General features: G+C 44.1%; 1 protein-coding gene across 1 annotated transcript in view; it reads right to left on the minus strand.

The window, feature by feature from the left end:
* Positions 1-16,984, minus strand: part of Igf2bp2 (insulin like growth factor 2 mRNA binding protein 2) — a 104,152-nt gene extending 87,168 nt beyond the window's left edge. The window contains exons 1-2 of the mRNA XM_021184654.2: positions 16,735-16,984; positions 15,190-15,250 (exon numbers count right to left, since the gene is read on the minus strand). Of these exons, the coding sequence (XP_021040313.1) occupies positions 15,190-15,250; positions 16,735-16,912 (239 nt within the window). The 5' untranslated portion in view covers positions 16,913-16,984. The remainder of the gene's footprint in view (positions 1-15,189; positions 15,251-16,734) is intronic.
* Between the last annotated feature and the right edge of the window lie 286 nt (positions 16,985-17,270).

Genomic DNA, 17,270 nt, shown 5'->3' on the forward strand with positions numbered 1-17,270 from the left:
TTAAATCCCAACATTTGCTCTGGCAAACAAAAAACTCCAACATTCCAGAGGCAGATTTCCATGTGCTCCAGGCCAGCCAGGATAACATAGTGAGACCCTGTCTTTAAGAAAAAGAAATGTGGGCCAGAGAGATAGCTTGGAGATTAAGAGCACTGGCTGCTCTTCCAGAGGTCCTGAGTTCAATCCCTAGCAACCACATGGTGGCTCACAACCATCTGTATTGGGACCTGATGCCCTCTTCTGGTGTGTCTGAAGTACAGCAATAGTGTACTCACATATATAATAAATAAATAAAATCTTAAAAATCAAAAATAAAAACAAGAAGAGGAGGAGGAGGAAGAAAAATGTGGCCAAAGACCAGTCCTCTCCAATGTCCCCTCTCTTCATCACCCTGCCCTGCAAATCAGGGTTGGCCATCTTTGTGAAACCACTTGGATCCTGAAATTGCAAACTGGTATCTGACCTATGCTGGCTGGAGTCTGTGACCAGCTCCTTCATGCTTGTGAATTATAGTACAAGACACGGTTTGAAAGTGGTACTTCCAGTTGTCAGGGTAGTATCTGCATTGACACAAACAGGCTGGCTCTGACTCCCTACACGGAGGATCAACTTCTGATGGCTCCCCCTGCAATGCTGGGATGACAGGGGACCCACTGTACCAGGTTTATGCAGTACTGGAGATTGAATCAGAGCTTCCTGATGCCAGACAAGCACCCTACCAACGAGCTACATCCTAGCCCTCAGAGCAGTTTTTATTTTTGTTTTTTAAATGTCTCTTAAGTCAACAATTTCTACTTTGGCTTTAATGAGTATTTATTGCTCCCAGAGCCAAAGATCAGAATCTAAACAGTCTTCAGATGCCTCAATTTAAACACACAGAAAGTAACAACCCTAACCAGAACACCCTGCTTTTCATTCATATATTTCTTTACTGGTCTATTTTACTTTCAAACCCATCTGCCTTTTTAAGGAGTGGGGAGCACGTCGGTGACCCTAGCACACAGGAAAGCAGGGGCGGGGTAATTATACAACTCAGGCCAGTCAGTCATTCTAAGAAAAAAAATTAAAACGTTCTATGTCGCCTTATAGTAGACATTTACCTGAGTCATATTTTCAGAAGTGTTTATCTGAGCTGGCAAGATGGCTCAATGGGTATTGCTGCTGCTAAAAAAAAAAAAACACCATGACCAAAAGCAAGTTAAAGAAGGGCTTATCTTGGTTTGCAGTTCCAGGGGGATAAGAATCCATCACGGTGAGGACACATGGAAGTAGGTGGCAGGCAGGTAGGGACACATAGAAGTAGGTGACAGGCATTGCAGTGGGGACGGGGTGCTAAGCTCTCGCACCCTCAGCCACAAGCACAACGCAGAGGCAGCAAACTAGAAGTCGGCAAGCACAAACTAGAAGTCGGCAAGCTTTTTTAATCTCAAATATCAGCCCCAGGTAGCAAAGGCTTTTTATCCTAAAGCAAGCAAGGCTCTAGCACCTACACCTTTTCAAACGGTGCCACCATCTGGGGAAGTGCCCGACTGTGGAGGGCATTCCTTATTCAAACCACACTGTAAAGTCTTGCCAGCCAGCCCAATGTCCTGAGTTCCATCCTCAGAACCTAGGTAGGAGGAGGAGAGAAAGCACTCCTGAAGGTTGTCCCCTGACCTCTATGCATGCCCACATACACACACTCACAAAGAAATGTAAAACCAAAGTGTAGAGTGTTTGCCAGACACAGAGAATCACCTTTCCCTAGCACATGAATTACAGCACTCGCTAGGGTTGCCTTGTCTGGATCAGAAAGTGGAATCAAATTATTTTGCCAATTAAGTGGAAATAGAGGGCTATATTTTATCATATGAGCCTGCATTGTGTAATACATGTACATAAGACAATATACATAGTCAGGATATATACTTCCTATATTTAAAAAGATTTTAGATGGCTCCACAAAACAGGTATTCAATAAGCTCGGCAGTGAGCAGACAGGCAGTATGGCAGGACTGGCAGGCTTCAGGTTTAATGAAACACTCTGTCTCAAGACAAAGTGACAGGAGGGGGAGTGGTTGAGGAAACAGCCGATGTCAACCGCTGGTCCCCACGGGCACAGAGGAATGTGGAGGACACAACATATCCAGCCCATCGAGAGAAGGATTTTCCTCTTATCACTCGTGGACGAAGTAAGATAGTGGGCAGTGGGTAGGGTGTGGTGCTGCACACCAGCACTCAGGGAAGCAGAGGCAGGCAGACCTTTGTGTGAATGAATTTCAGGACAGCTGGGGCCACACAGAGACTGTCTTGTCTCAGAACCCCTTCCTTCACTCATTCACTCTCACACTCACACATACACAGCCACTCACACATACAGTCACTCACACACATAACTCACTCACACATACATAGTCACTCTCACTCACTCACAGAGACACACACTCACACTCATCTATTCACTCACACACACACAGTCACTCTTACTCTCACTCACACATGCTTACATACTCACATACACATACACTCACACATTCCGTCACTCACTCACTCACTCACTCACTCACTCACTCACTCACAGTCACACACACACACACACACACTCTCTCTCTCCACAGTGTCTTCAGCTCCTGTGTATTCATTCACACACACTCCATCACTCACTCACTCACTCAGTCACACACACAGACACACGCTCACACACACACACTCACACAGACACACACACACTCTCCCCACAGTGTCTTCAGCTCCTGTGTATTCATTCACTTTATGGATACAGATACATGGTAGAGAGTAGCAAATGTTAACCCATGAGTCTTCTTTAACCTCTACCTGTGTCTTTCTGGATCCTCAATGTTTACAAACATTTTTGAACTGTTAGTAAAATTTAAAGATTCGGGGGTTAGAAGCTAAAGAGATGCTCGGCAGATAAGAGCACCGGCTGCTCTGCCAGAGGATTGCAGGTTCAGGTCCCAGCACCCACAGAGTGGCTCACAACCAACTGTAACTCCAACTTTCAGGGGATCCAATGCCCTATTTGAATCTCCATGAGCATCAGGCATGCCCTTGGTACACATACATATATACAGGCAAAATACATATAAAATATAACTATAAGGATTCTGCATTAAAAACTGTTTAATCTTTCTCTTGGAAATTGTATTTGCAAACACTGGCCCTACACTTCCTAGTGGCCACAGGCGGCTGGAGCTCTCTTCTGCAGTCTAGAAACCCCCCCTGCTGCCACCACCTGCTGCTGCTGCTGCAGTTGTCTACAGATACCTGAGAATGGAACCTGTGAGCTCTCATCTTATTGCAAAAGGTGGATGTATATATGTATGAGGTCACTGATCCTGGAAGGCAGGAGGCAGCAGAAAGAAGCAGAGCGCCATGCTGGGCATCACCCATGGGGTTCCTAAGCCCTGTAGGCTCCCTAACAGTCCCTGGCTTCAGGTAAAAGTAACTAAAGAATTGGTGGTTTTAATTATTTTTTTCCTTCCAGGTTTTGCCAATAGACAAAGCCAATAGGAGAAACTAGAATTTACATATCCCAGAAGATTCAGAGAGGGTTTATAAGCAGGGTAGCACAGGGTAGACCATGAGCTCGCAGCTGTGCTTGCCCGCTAAGATCAAATCAATGAACATTCCAGGATGGAGTGGGGGAGAGGTGTGCAAGCTCCCATCCCACCTAGCTCACCCCACTGGGAAGCTGCTGCCAGCCAATGGCTGCTGGAGAAGGAGTCTCACACTGATGAGCATATGGGGGGGGGGGTGCGTGCAAACTGGGTTTGATAGATTTTTATTTAGCTATACATTTTTAAAAACTGAAATGAGGACAGGGAGAAAGGGAGGTGGATCTGAGGAGTTTGGAAGAGTATGTACAAAATCCTCAAAGAGTTAAAAATAAGGAGAACCGACAAATGTTTCAAAAATTCGTATTTGACCTATAATTACTCTCAGGTAATTAGTTATTACTGGGACCTATAAAATAAGTGATTAGAAAAAAGAACGGTGTAAGAAAGGGGGGATTATTTTACACGGTATGACCACTGATATCTTGCCACCACTATGATTTAAAGGCTACTTTATAGTTTATTCAAAACATTTTAGTCATCAATAATGTAATCATGGGCCAATAACATGGCTCAGGAGTGAAGGTGCGCACCTGAGTTTAACACTCCAACCCACAAGGCAGAAGGAAATCTTTCCAGTCTCACCCACATGCTGGGGTGCACTTGCCCCCCCCCAAGGATAAAATAAAATTTACATGATAAATGTAACCATGACTTCCTTTGTACTCTGTTTACAATCTTTAATTAGGTTTTAAACTTGTTTTTATTTAATTCTTTGTGTTTGTGTGAGTCTGAGCACGGGTGTGCCACAGCAGGCACATGGAGGTTGGAGGACAGCGTGCAGGAGTTGATTCTGAGGCTGAGTTCAGACTATCAGGCTTAACTGACACGTGCTTTTGCCTGCTGAGCCTTCTTGCTGGCCTTTCTTAAAAGAATGCTTTTATTAACAGATATTAGTTACACGTAACACATGGATTTCATTAGGATGCTTTCCTGTTCTTACATACGTAGATGTAATGGACTTTGTTTACATTCACCTAACTGTCCTCCACACACCCCCACAATCCCCTTCCCCTTGCTAATCAGCTAACTTATTATTTTTAGCCTTTTTAAGGGTAATACCCTTTTTCTGAATAAACTCCATGTGATATGGAAAGAGTATGACAACTCCCGCCCCATCTGACTCGCTGTCAATCTAACCCCTTTAATGTTTTCAAGATTATGTGTCACTCCTGTGCAGCTTCAACTGGTAAGAGAACATGAAAGCCTAAAGTCAAAGTTTGTCCCTCTTAGGTAAAGGTCCCATGTCACCACTCATAGGTGACTCCAGTGGATCTGTAAAGGGCTGCTTGCCTAGAAGTTCCTAAAGGAAACTGTTGTCGACTACAGGAAAATCCATAGATTTGGAAGCCTGCCATGCAACTGGCAAAGCAGTTTCTAAAGTGAAAGTGACAGAGGCCAGAGGGCCACCACGCAAGAGGGAAGGTGCCCAGGGGATCAGGAGAAGGGCTGGGTGCTCTGTAAACCAATCAAAGCCTGGCTTAAGATCATCCAGACCTCACACACCGGTAGGCTTTTTTCTTAATACCACACCCCTTTCTAAACCAAATTTGAGAGGCAACTACAGGGTCTACAGCAGCCCTGAGCACAGCCGCAAGCATGGAGTTCTCCAGAACACACAGCTATTCCTTGTCCCCATAAATAAACTCAGTGATCCTCAGTCACAGGCTCTGTGGGGCAGTGCTACAAACCACTGCCACAGCAAGTCAAACTCAGAGTTTAGCCTTGAAATCTGTCAGGTAGGCAGAAATAACACTGTGACCTTAATCATCACACGTAAGCTAACCCACAAACCTGCGGCAGTAGCAGCCTTTAATCCCAGCACTGGGTTGGCAGAGGCAGGCGGATCTCTGAGTTGGAGGCCAGCCTGGTCTACAGAGTGAGTTCAGAACACTCAGGGCTACACAGAGAAACCCTGTCTACAAAAATAAAAACAAACAACAACAACAACAAAAACCCTACTAACGCTACAAATCAATTTTGGTAGCATTACTGAAATAGTAATAAAACATGTTGAACCATTTATATGAAAATCAATGGGCAAAAGAACTAACTTTTCCGGGTCAAAAGTCTAAAGATGCAACCAGATGTTCCCAGGCCTCTTTAACACCAAAACAAAATGCCCTTTTACAAACTCTCGATCCTATTTCTGTCATCTTGGGTATTTCGTGATGAACAGACAAAATGTGTAAAATTTTAAGAATAAAAGCAGCTAAAATGTAAAAATCTTAAGCCATTAGCCTTTTTTTTTTTAATTCCCTAAAAGGAAGAATAGGTTGTGTACTTCTAAAGATGCTCGATTCCCTCCTTTCTCAGGTGTCCCATCAAGCACTGTCAAAGTCCAGGCGTCAAGGCATTAGCTGGATGCAGGAGTCAGATGAGTCATAGATCCAGATTTCTTTTCTATCCTTCAGTAATTAAGAAGGAAATGAGAGAGATGTCTTCCTAAGAATGCAGACAACTGCGCGTAATGAGGGAAAACCTTCACCAGGGAGAAGAAGCTCTTTCCCCCAATCTTTCAACCATTTACAGAAACTCTGCAGTGCGTGGCCCCACACCCACAGAAGCTGGTGTGTCAGCTGCACAGTTCAGGGAAGTGTGTGCCACAGAGATCATGCATTCCAACACACTGAGCAAGCACACACGTGCCTCCTGGGCTGCCCCAAACCTTAGCTGGGGGAGGGGGGGGAGGGGGCACTGAGGCTAGCACACACACCAGGCCTGCAAGCCGGCTTCCTTAGCACCACTGCAAAGGGAAAGCAGGGGGAGAGGACGCGGTCAGGGCAGGGGCTTAAAGGACAAAACCCGTGAGCAGACCAGCCACACCAGGAGGTTTCCATTGTCAAGGAAAGAAAGGTTACAGAGCTGCCCAGCCCTGGCTGTGCTCTGGAAATCCCAGAGCACACAGCTGCACCCCAGGCTTCAGCCACCCAGTGGCCTGCTTCTGCGGCATCTCCTCCCTCCCTCCTTTCTTTCTTTCTTAATCAATGAGAGGACTAAACGTTCTTTCTGTGTTAATCTTTCATCATCAACATCTGACAAAGAAACACACAGAGAACTGCACTTCAGAACTCTGGGCATACAATATGAAGAAAAACATCCATTTTTCAAAGTAGGGTTGTTAACATCAGAGACAAGGAGCTAAAGGAAAAGGCTCCCAGGGGAAACAAAGGCCCACACAGCAGAGCAGCATTGCCAGCATCTCATTCAATGGTGGCTGATAGGAAGCTACCTGCACACAGGAAGGCCACTCAGTTTTTTTTTTTTTTGCTTTCTCAATAAGAAAAGGGTAAAAGAAGATATGTATTAAAAATGCATCCTCTAAGCCAGGTGTGGAGGTGCACACCTTTAATGCCAGGCAGGCTTCTTGAGTTCTAGGCCAGCCTGATCTATGAAGTGAGTCTAGGATAACCAGGGCTGCACTAAGAAACCCTGCCTTGAAAACACACACACACAAAGTCTCTTCTGATATCTTAAGCTACCTTCAGGATCTTGACTGAGGAAAGAAAGTATCCTTTACAATTTAACACATTTCATAATATTATCTTACGGCTAAAAAAGTACCACCGCCGGGCGTGGTGGCGCACGCCTTTAATCCCAGCACTCCGGAGGCAGAGGCAGGCGGATTTCTGAGTTCGAGGCCAGCCTGGTCTACAAAGTGAGTTCCAGGACAGCCAGGGCTACACAGAGAAACCCTGTCTCGAAAAAAAAAAAAAAACAAAAAACAAAAACAAAAGTACCACCTTCACTGTTGGGGCCTGTGAGAGGGCTGTCCTGCCGGTCCTGCGGTCCTGCTGAAGGATATACGTGACACAGAGCACACAACAACGGGATAACCCGGAAGAGACCAGGTGAGGATCCAATACTGATAGCATCACAGAAGCCAGAGACCTCAGACCAGGCCAGTGACTCATTGCAACAGCATCTGGTGTGAACAGAGGGCTATACTGTGGGGACACACTGTGACATACTATGGCGTCCATGATGACATGTTTTCTATGCTTTGTTTTGCTTATTTTTTATTTTTTATGGGGGGGGTTTGCAAGGGTGGAGGGCTGGGGGGATGAGTCAGAGTGGGGTACATATTGTGAAACTCACAAAGAATCAATAAAAAGTTAATTTTAAAAAATGTACCACCTCCCTCTATAGAAGAAAATGAGTTTCATGTTACTAAAGAAACAGCCACAAATACACAAGATGCAGCTACCACTCTGTAATTATTAGTTACTCTCTTCCTGTCCCATCCTCTGAGTCACAACTACACAGAAAATGCCACATCAAGCCCTGAGCTGTACAACTTGAAGACCCGCATAAGAAGTTAGAAATTAACCCTTTACCTACTTTTTTTTTCCTCGATAATTCCACCCTCTGTCCCACTACCACTACCATGAGAGTCAACAAAAGGAAACCAAATGGTGAGTTCAGGGGAACATTACAGTTCAGAGATGAAGGGCACCACACACCAGCTCAGTTCCTGAGTATGTCATTAAGAACTTGACTCCATTCATGGCATACCTTCATTTATACTCAAAGCAGGTGTCAAAGTCTTTCTTCTCAAAGAAAATGAAGCAAAGGAAGAAAGACTGGCAGCTCCCACCAAGGAAACAAGTCAAAACACAGCACTGCCTCCTGCAACAGGCTGAGCCTGGAGAAGAAGCCCACCAGGTGAATTCTTCAACTTTGCCAAAAGGTGCTACAACGTTGACCAGAACCAAAATCAGTGCCTAATTTGTGGCTCAAATGTTGAGCCCACTGTCCTATTTTGGTTTTATGGCCTACTGAGACAGACAGGATCACTCTATGTAGCCCTTGCTCCCCTTAAATTTGCTATGTAGACCAGGCTAGCCTGGGTTCAAAGGTGTGTGTGCCACTGTCCCCAGTGAGGAATGTCCTTTTTAGCACTATTTCTTAATACAAAGAATATAACCACTAAAAAACAAAACAGTATAAATAGCAGCCAAGCAAAGCCACCAAACACCTCCCTGGATAAACGCCCCACTCTCTTGTCTATGGCAAGCAGAAATAAAGCAAGGATCAATGCTGCTTTTAAAATGACTTGCTTGTCTCTATGCCTTTAATCCCAGCACCCAGAGGCAGAGGTGGGTGGATCTCCGTGAGTTTGAGGCCAGCCTGGTGTACAAAGTGAGTTCCAGGACAGTCAGTGCTGTTACACACAGGAACCCTGCCTTGAAAAACCAAAAAATAAAATAGTAAAAAATTGTGCCTATTTCTAATTATTTTTCTTATAAAAATAGTGTAGCACAGAAGAGCAGATCATTTGGACCAGGGTAAGAATGAAGTAGTTGCAAGTTTGGGCACTTGACAAACAAGTTCTATCACTCCTGATGGGATCTGGGCCTTCCCTGATTAAGTGTGAATTGTGATGGACCTCTGGCCTGGGTTCTTCCCTGCTACTAAATCTATTTATCTGCCTTAGACAAATCACTCCATTTCTCTAAGTCTAAGCTTCCTCAGATGAGAAAAGAACTCATCCTTTCCCCCCTTTTCCAAATCTCACTTAAAAAAAGTAAAATTTCTGTAGTAGAGGCCATAATAGCTTTATTACTGTATGAACTTAAGATGAAGTCACAAGAGCTACCCCTTACCACAATGCTCTCTAGTACTGTGTTCATAACAGTACCAGATCACAAAAAATCTTTAAGAATTGTTAAGTCAATTCACACTTCCATATGTATTAAATAAATACATGGTAATGCGATTAAATTGCAAATATCCCTTTGGTTGCAAAAGTTCACACAAGTGTTTCTATTTGCTAGGTAAAGCACTGAACTTAAAATGCCCACTTTAACATCCAGGAAAACTGTAATTAAGTGCTTGCACTTTAGGAAATAAAAACATAAGAGACCTAAACAATTAGAAGGTGCAAGAATAAGCAACAATACAAAATTATTGCTTGGGGGTCGGAGTAGGGGTGGAGGAAGGGGGCTGGCTATCACTATTCGGGAGGCGATATCTAACCATGGACTTAGGGATGGCTTGTGGACATGATGCTCCTTTCCACAGAAGCACCTGTTTCTGCTCTCCTTATCCAGCATCAACATGCCACCCAACTCTGAACTAGATTGAAGACACATTATTATAATTTTTTTCTCTTCTTTGACAGTGAAAGGGACAGAACCTAAGGTTTTCTGTAATAAAAAAAATAATTTCTTTCCCATATTTTGTAAAGCAACCAGACTAAAATCCATAATCAAAACAGGACAAGTAAAACCTTAAAAATAATTTGGGACACTCTGCTATTTGCTGCCTAAAATAGAACCCATGCCATCAAATGAAAATTATAAGTTTGTAAGCATCAAGTCAAATTATAGAGCAAAAAGCTTCAAATGGTTTAATGCAGTAAATAAGAAGAAGGGGAGAGTTGTCCTTACTGGGAGGTATATGCTATTTGCTTCCTTTTATGTGTTTATTATATTGTTGAATATTCCCCAAAATTAATTTGTACTTCCCAGTGACTGCGAAAACAAAACAAAACAAAACAGACCAATCAATTATTTAGGCATGCCTTCTTAAGCACAACTCTTCTGTCCCTCAAATGAAGAAGTCAGACATAGTTTTTGAGATACTATGCTTTTGACTAGAAGTTTCTATGCAACACATTTTTTTTAAAGTTAGTTCAGCCAACGCTCAACAGTCTCAAAAAAAAAAAAAAACCAAAAAAAACAAAAACAAAAACAAAAAACCAACTGAAAATACACTCAAGATGTTTAAATGCATTCTTTAAAATTATCTTAAATTATATTTATAACTTTGTAAGCAGCTTCCAATTCTATGCCTCTTCTAATAAAAACTGATCCATAATTAGTTGTGCAAAAATAACAAAGCATCCTCCCAAGTACAGCATTTCTAAGTGAACATTCACATGCAGTAACACACTTTAAAAGCTGGGCACAGTAGTGTGTGCCTATGATCCTAGCACTCAGGAGGGTGAAGCAAAGAGGTTCATGGGTTCGGTAACAGCTGGGGCTCCACAGAGAGAGACTGTGTCTTAAAAATAAAATGAAAGTGTATGTGTGTGTAGGGGTGTTGGGGAGAGCAAAGCCTTCATGGAATTGAATTTGAGAGAACTCTAAGAAGGTCATTTTGGCACTGAACCGTCTTCTGCAGGTGTCTGTGTCCTCTCTGGCACCTGTAAAAGCTGGGCATCACTCGGGGAAGATGGCATTATGTGTGCCTTCCTTTGTGAGTTTCAATCATCTAGTGATTTTCTCTGAACTGAAACTCAGAGTAACGGTTGCTCAATTAAAGATCTCCTCTTTGTCTTGCTACTTGATCTGTGTAAAACTACTGCCCCCCACAGAACACACACACACTGCTCAATCAGAGGGATGACAATTTAGTTCGGTAACAAGGGACCAACTGAGACATGGAATAGTGATTCAGTTGTAGATAGCAGATATTTAGAAAATATCAAACATTTATAAATAGTTCTAGAAGATTTTTTTTTTTTACTGCTTTTCTGTCTTGTGACAAATTTGCCCTGGTCTCTGTTCTTTTATACACAATACAACATCATTAACATTCCTCTTGAATGCACTAAGAACCTTAAAGCAACCTACACACACTCCACACAGACATTTAAAAAGGATGAAATAATTTTCACATGTAATTAGTTTTGAATCTTCTAATCTTTTAAGTGTATTTTAAAAGGTAAAATCATTTCTTAAAGAAAATATACTTCAGACCATGATATATAAAAAGCTTTCTCCAAATATTATTAATTTCCCCTCATCTATGAAATGACAACCTCAGTTTAACACAAGACACATAACTCTTAAGGGACTTCTTAGTGGTCATTTTATTATCTATTGTTGCAAATAAATGTTACTATTAGAAAGCACAATGTAACAAATGGACTATGTATCAATTCTCTTTTATTTTATTTGTAGACCTCATTTGTTTTTAATGTTTAACAATATATAAAAAGTTAAGTGCTAGCCTCTTACAAACATTTCAAGACTACATTGTTGTCTAAATACCAAGTAATTTTTTCTTTACCATTTCTATTCTAACCCAAGCACTTATTTCTAGAGATCAGGAAAATGTGTGCTCTTTAGAAAATAAGAAAAAAAAGTTATCTTTTTAAAAATGTGCTGCTGCACTTTTAAAGCTAAATCTGTGACTTTACAGTTTAATATTCATGTGACATTGTATTAATCTATCCACATATATAATTAAGTCCAGCCATTATTTTCTAATTCAACAAAGTCTTGAAATAGAAGGCTACTAAATAAGATTTAAAACTAATAAGGTCTTTCTTGTTTCTAGAAAATTAAAATTAATGCAGAAAAAGCCTTTGTTATAGGGAGGGCTGGAAGTTGGGTGGGTTTTGGGGGGGTTGGTATTTAATTCAGCCATACACAATGTAGTACATACAAGCAAAATACAATTGGGATACTGTTTTCTTTAGCATTCCTATAGGAGCCCAAATTCATTTGCATTGGAGAGAAGACAATTACTGGTGTTTAACTCATGAAAGGCAGATTCACAACTTTCCCTGCTCCACCTCCGAAGATCTTACTGTCCCAGGAGAACCCTATCTAGCATCATTCAGCTACTTCCTAGAAGTGGGCAGATACTGCCTGCTTTTTTAAGTTCTGTTTCTCACAGAATCATTCAACTTTAGGGACAAAAGCACATTAAGTTAGCATGTCTTAGGTCAACACAACTTATACAATATGTGTACCAGTGTGCAGACATGACTTTTTAGATAAACTTTCAGCAGTACCCAAAGTAAAATTTCTATCAAGAAAGTTTCCATAACTTTGAACAGCACTTTTAAAGTTATCATTTTTTTTTCCTCTTAAAATCTTTGACCTACAGGTACTTTCTATATGAATACAGAAAAAAAAATTGTATTCAGCAGACTGAAATCAAGTAGAATGTACGTGGGACAATGATGGCATGCCTTGCCAGACAGACAATACTTTGCACTGACAAAGGATGAAACATATGTAGCACAAAGAAAAAGAATCCTCTGCAGGGTGACAAGTGTCTAGTCTGTCTATTTTGTAGCCACCAGTATAAAATGATGCTATGTGATTAAACTGAAGACCCAGTGGTAAGCAAATAGCATACCAATAATTCCACAAAGACTAAAGCATCTTACAAACTATCATTAGCTTAAAAAAAAAAAGTATTTGGGATATAGATGTGATTTCCCTAAGAAATCAAAGAAACAAGCACAATATTTAAAAAAATTATCACTCAATTGTTGAATCATTTTTTTCAAGGAGGCAAACAAGATAGAATAACTTGTTTTCTCTCTACAAAACTCAAAAAAACCACATACAGCACTTACCCTCATAGTTCACAAATTTACTTCCAACTTGTCAATTTGCATCAAAAAAACAATAAAAGAACAAAAAAATAATCACTGCATAACATGAAAGCTTTGGTCTTAAATGTCACAGTACCCTGTTTTTTGTTTGTTTGGTTTTTGCTGTTGTTTTTTAAGCCACAAGGCATAGCTGTGCCCAGAATTATGAAGAATTAATGATGTCTCATCCCAGAAGGCAGACCTCAGCTAATCAATTCCAACCAGTTTAGCCTTCTTCCCCTTAGCACAGCAAGAGGTAACTTGATTTTTAAACAGAGAGAGAGAGAGAGAGAGAGAGAGAGAGAGAGAGAGAGACAGACAGACAGACAGACAGACAGACAGACAGAGACAGAGAGACAGAGAGAGAGACAGAGAGAGACAGAGAGAGAGAGAGACAGAGAGAGAGCGTGTGCTCTAGCACTCTCTCCAGCAGGCTACCCATGCATTTGGAATGTTAACTGTCTTCAGGTGTAGTCAATCACACAGCCTGCTCTCAGATTCCTCCAAGTTATTTCATAATGTCAACATGTTCAAAGAATTCGCTTATTCCTATAGACACCCTAGACTATTTAATTTATGCTAAAACTTGTGACATAACTACTTTTGAAATCATATAAGAGAATTACATGACACTTCAGCCAAAAAGCAAACAACCCCTACATTTAAAAACAAAAACAAAGTGGTCTTTTTGTTAAATTTTAGGTGATCACGATGACTTTAAATAAATTAGTACTTCACTTATTTTCAAAATTAAATGATATACACTGCATTGTGGAATAATGGGATATCAAATAACCTTAATTAAAAAATTAGTGACTTTTGTTAATTTTAATCTCCAAATGGATTCACAAGAGCAAGACAGCCAACAAAAATGAAATATTTATAGATGCATACTGCCTTAAGGATTCTCAGTGGTTCTAACATTATTCATCAAATTTCAACTGTTAAGAGACGAATGGCTTAAACTTACAGTATGCATTGAGCATCCCAGAAAACATCCCCTTACACATCCCAACTTAAAAAAATAATGCCATTGAAGGAAAATATAAGCATAAGACACTTTACAGAAAGCCAGCTACACATTTTCAACCTAAGAATCTGTTCAGTATAACAGCCCAGACTGAAAATCATAATTCCTAACTTTTCAAAAACAAAAGTATTAAAACAGCTTTCTAATGTGGCACAATCATTTCCAAACAGATTCTGTTACATTATGATGTGTGTAGAACTGGGCACACAATGTTTTTTAAGACCCTCCAACACATCCAAGTATTTATAAAATTAATTTGTTTTAAAATGTTCTTAATCCTGATAGAACTTGAGCATCTACTTCAGACTAAGGAGGTGGAAAAAAATCAGACTTTGCCTCCCCAATTCAGATGCTTAATGAAGAACGGCAACGAAACGTTGGTTAATGGGATAGAAAACTAAGTTAGGACACGTGGTGGGTGGGAATAGAAAGAATAAAGACTCCCAATTTAAAGTCCACAAGGAGCTTTAGACAAAGATGTTCTCCTTCATTCTTTAGTAGAGAATCACTGGGGAAACCCAATCCCCACAGAGCGTGTTACTCCTTCATTAACAAAAGCTAACTATCGACTTCCCCGCGACATTGTTTATCCCCCTAACGTTTCTCTAAAGCAACAGTGACAACAAAGTGCTCAGGATCCAAGCCCAGCGCTTCAGTTACTAAAGTCTGGCTTCTCCCTCAATCCAATACAAACATGCTACTTCTTTAGAATACTGTCCAAAAAAACCCTCCGTATTTACTGAATTATTTTATAATTCATCACTAAACTATGCAAAAAAAGTAATTAATCGCATGGTTTAGTTAAGCAATTCAGCTGACAACAGTAAATATTTACTCTTAACATCTCACAGGAAGTTTGCTATTGTGTTGGGGTCAGAGATGGCCGTGGGGAGTGAAAGGTAATTTATGATAAACTTAATCGGTCACAGCCAACTGAATCCACCTAGTGTTCTCCATCTCGACCCCTAATTAGGCACCAGTTTGCAAGCACAGAAAACACCTTATAGAATGAAGGTAAATAATAAATAATAACAATAACTTTTAAAGCTATGAATGTCCACTAACAAAACCAACAAAAGCCCCTTTAAAAACCATATAGACACTTTTTTCTTTTTTTAAAGCTGAGCGTATTTCTTTAGTTATGCGTATGGAAGCCCAACCACAGAAGGGGTAAAGAAAAAAAGAACTAGGCAAAATATATTTACCTTAGCTTTTTAGAGACTGAGTAGTCAACTTCCATGATTTTCCCATGCAATTCCACTTTACCTTTAAAACAGAAATTTAAAGCACTCAGAACCTCCCAGAGTCAAACCCGCAGGGGTCAAGGAGGGGCTCGCACACTACTCCACGCTCGGGCTCCTCTTTCTGGAGCCTTCAAGGGGTCTCCACCCGGCCGCAGCTGGGCGAACTTAGCGCCAACTGTGATGAAAAGTGGACGCCCCGGGTAACGAGCGAAGAGGGACGGGCGCAAGCCCGGTTCCGACCCCAGGTATAGCTGGGGGTGGCATTACCGGAAAAACACATTTAATAAAGAGCGGCGCCAATTTGAAAAAATGAGCTCATTTGAAACTCAAGCTGCAAGGCTGGCGCGCCTCGGTCTCTCCGGCCCCCCAGCACCCCATCCCGCCATCCCGGGACCCGGAGGCTCCCAGGCGCTCGCCCCCTGCCCTCCCTGACAGCGGTCCCGGGGACACGCGCAGGAGTCCCTGGCTCTGCGGGCGCCTGCTTTGGGGTGACCCAAAGGTCTCGCCAGCTTGCCCCGCCGCACAGGTTTCCCAAAGAAAGGGGTTCCCTTGCGGGGCCGGGGGTCCCAGGCCCCCGGGAGCGTGGCCTGCCGCGTGCGTGTGCGGGATGCGAGCTGGGAGCGCGCGCGCGGGCGAGTGTCGCGCTCCGACTCCCGTCCGGGCTCCAGCGCGCTCGCGGGCCCCCCGGTCGCCTCTTTCCCGGTTCTCAGCCCGGGCCCCCACCGAGTTGAGACAGGGTACCTCGTAAAAAGGTGCTTCTGGCCGAGCAGGAGGCGGGGAGACGGGAGGCGGAAAGCCCCCAGCCCCGAGTTCTTCTCAATAAAATCGGACAAAAAATTCAGGGAAAAATAGGAGCGCTTCCGAGACCAGAGAGAGGGAACTGAGCTTCGGGAAAGGACCGAGGGAGATGTGCGGTCCGACAAGGGCCGGGTGGGGAAAAACCCCAAGACCTCGAAGGGTTCAGTAGGTGAAGTCGAGGAGATGCCGAAAGTGGGGGGCCAGAAGACAAGAGGGGGTCTCAAAAGGAGAGTGCGGCTTGGGAGACGACAGAGGGCGAGAGGTCTTTGGCACGAGGCATGGGAAGAAGGAAGGTCTGGCTAGGAGGAGAGATGCTGGATTTGGGGGGTCCCTGGCAAAGGGGATACTAGAAGGGTCTAGAAAAAGAAAAATTTCACGGGGGACTCTGCAAAGGTGGGGGCGGGGGAAGCTCTGGAGAGCAGCTGGGCACTCCAGGGGCGCTCCTAGGGAGCCAGCGAGTCTGGGGACCCTCGGAGGGGCACAGGGTCGCCTCGACTCTGAGGCCCAAGGGTCTGTGTTAGCCCCCGAGGTGGGGGCAGGGCAGCCGGCCATCCCGGAGCCAGCCCGCCGCGAGAGTCGCGGGGCTGGTGCGTGAAAGTGAGCGTGAGGGCTCGGGAGTCGCGGCGGGCGCGGCCCATGGGGCTCGGCCTCCCTGCTGCCGCCGTCCCGAGCCGGCGAGGCGCGGCGTGGGCTGCGCCGAGTGCTCACCCGAGAGGGTCTCGATGGCGCGGATGGCCCAGTTCTGGTCGGGGTAGTCCACGAAGGCGTAGCCGGACTTGAGTAGGACCTGTCCCGCCAGGGGCAGCTTCCTGTCCCCGAAGAGCTGCCGGAGGTCGTCGGCGGTGACGGCGGGGCTCAGGTTCCCAATGTAGAGCTTGTTCATCATCCGCGTCTTCCCGAGAGCCCGCGGCTCCCCCGGCCCGGCACCCGGCGCTCCCGCCGCCTCCGCTGCCCTCCTCTCTCCTCCTGCGCCCGCCCCCGCCCCCACCCTCGCCCTCAGCCTGGCTCCCCCCACCGCGGCCGGCCCGGCCCGCCCGGGGGCAGAGGCGGAGGCGGGGACTCGGCGCGGCTGCCTCCTCCGGGCAGAGTCCCGAGCGGGCGTGCGGACAAAGCGCTTGCTCTGCCTCCCGGTGCCGGGGCGGCGGCGGCGGCGGCGGCGGGCGGACGCACCCCGCGCGCCTGAGAGTTGGAGCGGCGTGTGCACCGCCGAGAGTGCGCGCCCTGCCCGTCCCGCGCCGCGCGCT

This window comes from Mus caroli, unplaced genomic scaffold (genome assembly GCF_978045245.1).
Source record: "Mus caroli unplaced genomic scaffold, Mus_caroli_1 scaffold_17, whole genome shotgun sequence".
NCBI lineage: Eukaryota > Metazoa > Chordata > Mammalia > Rodentia > Muridae > Mus > Mus caroli.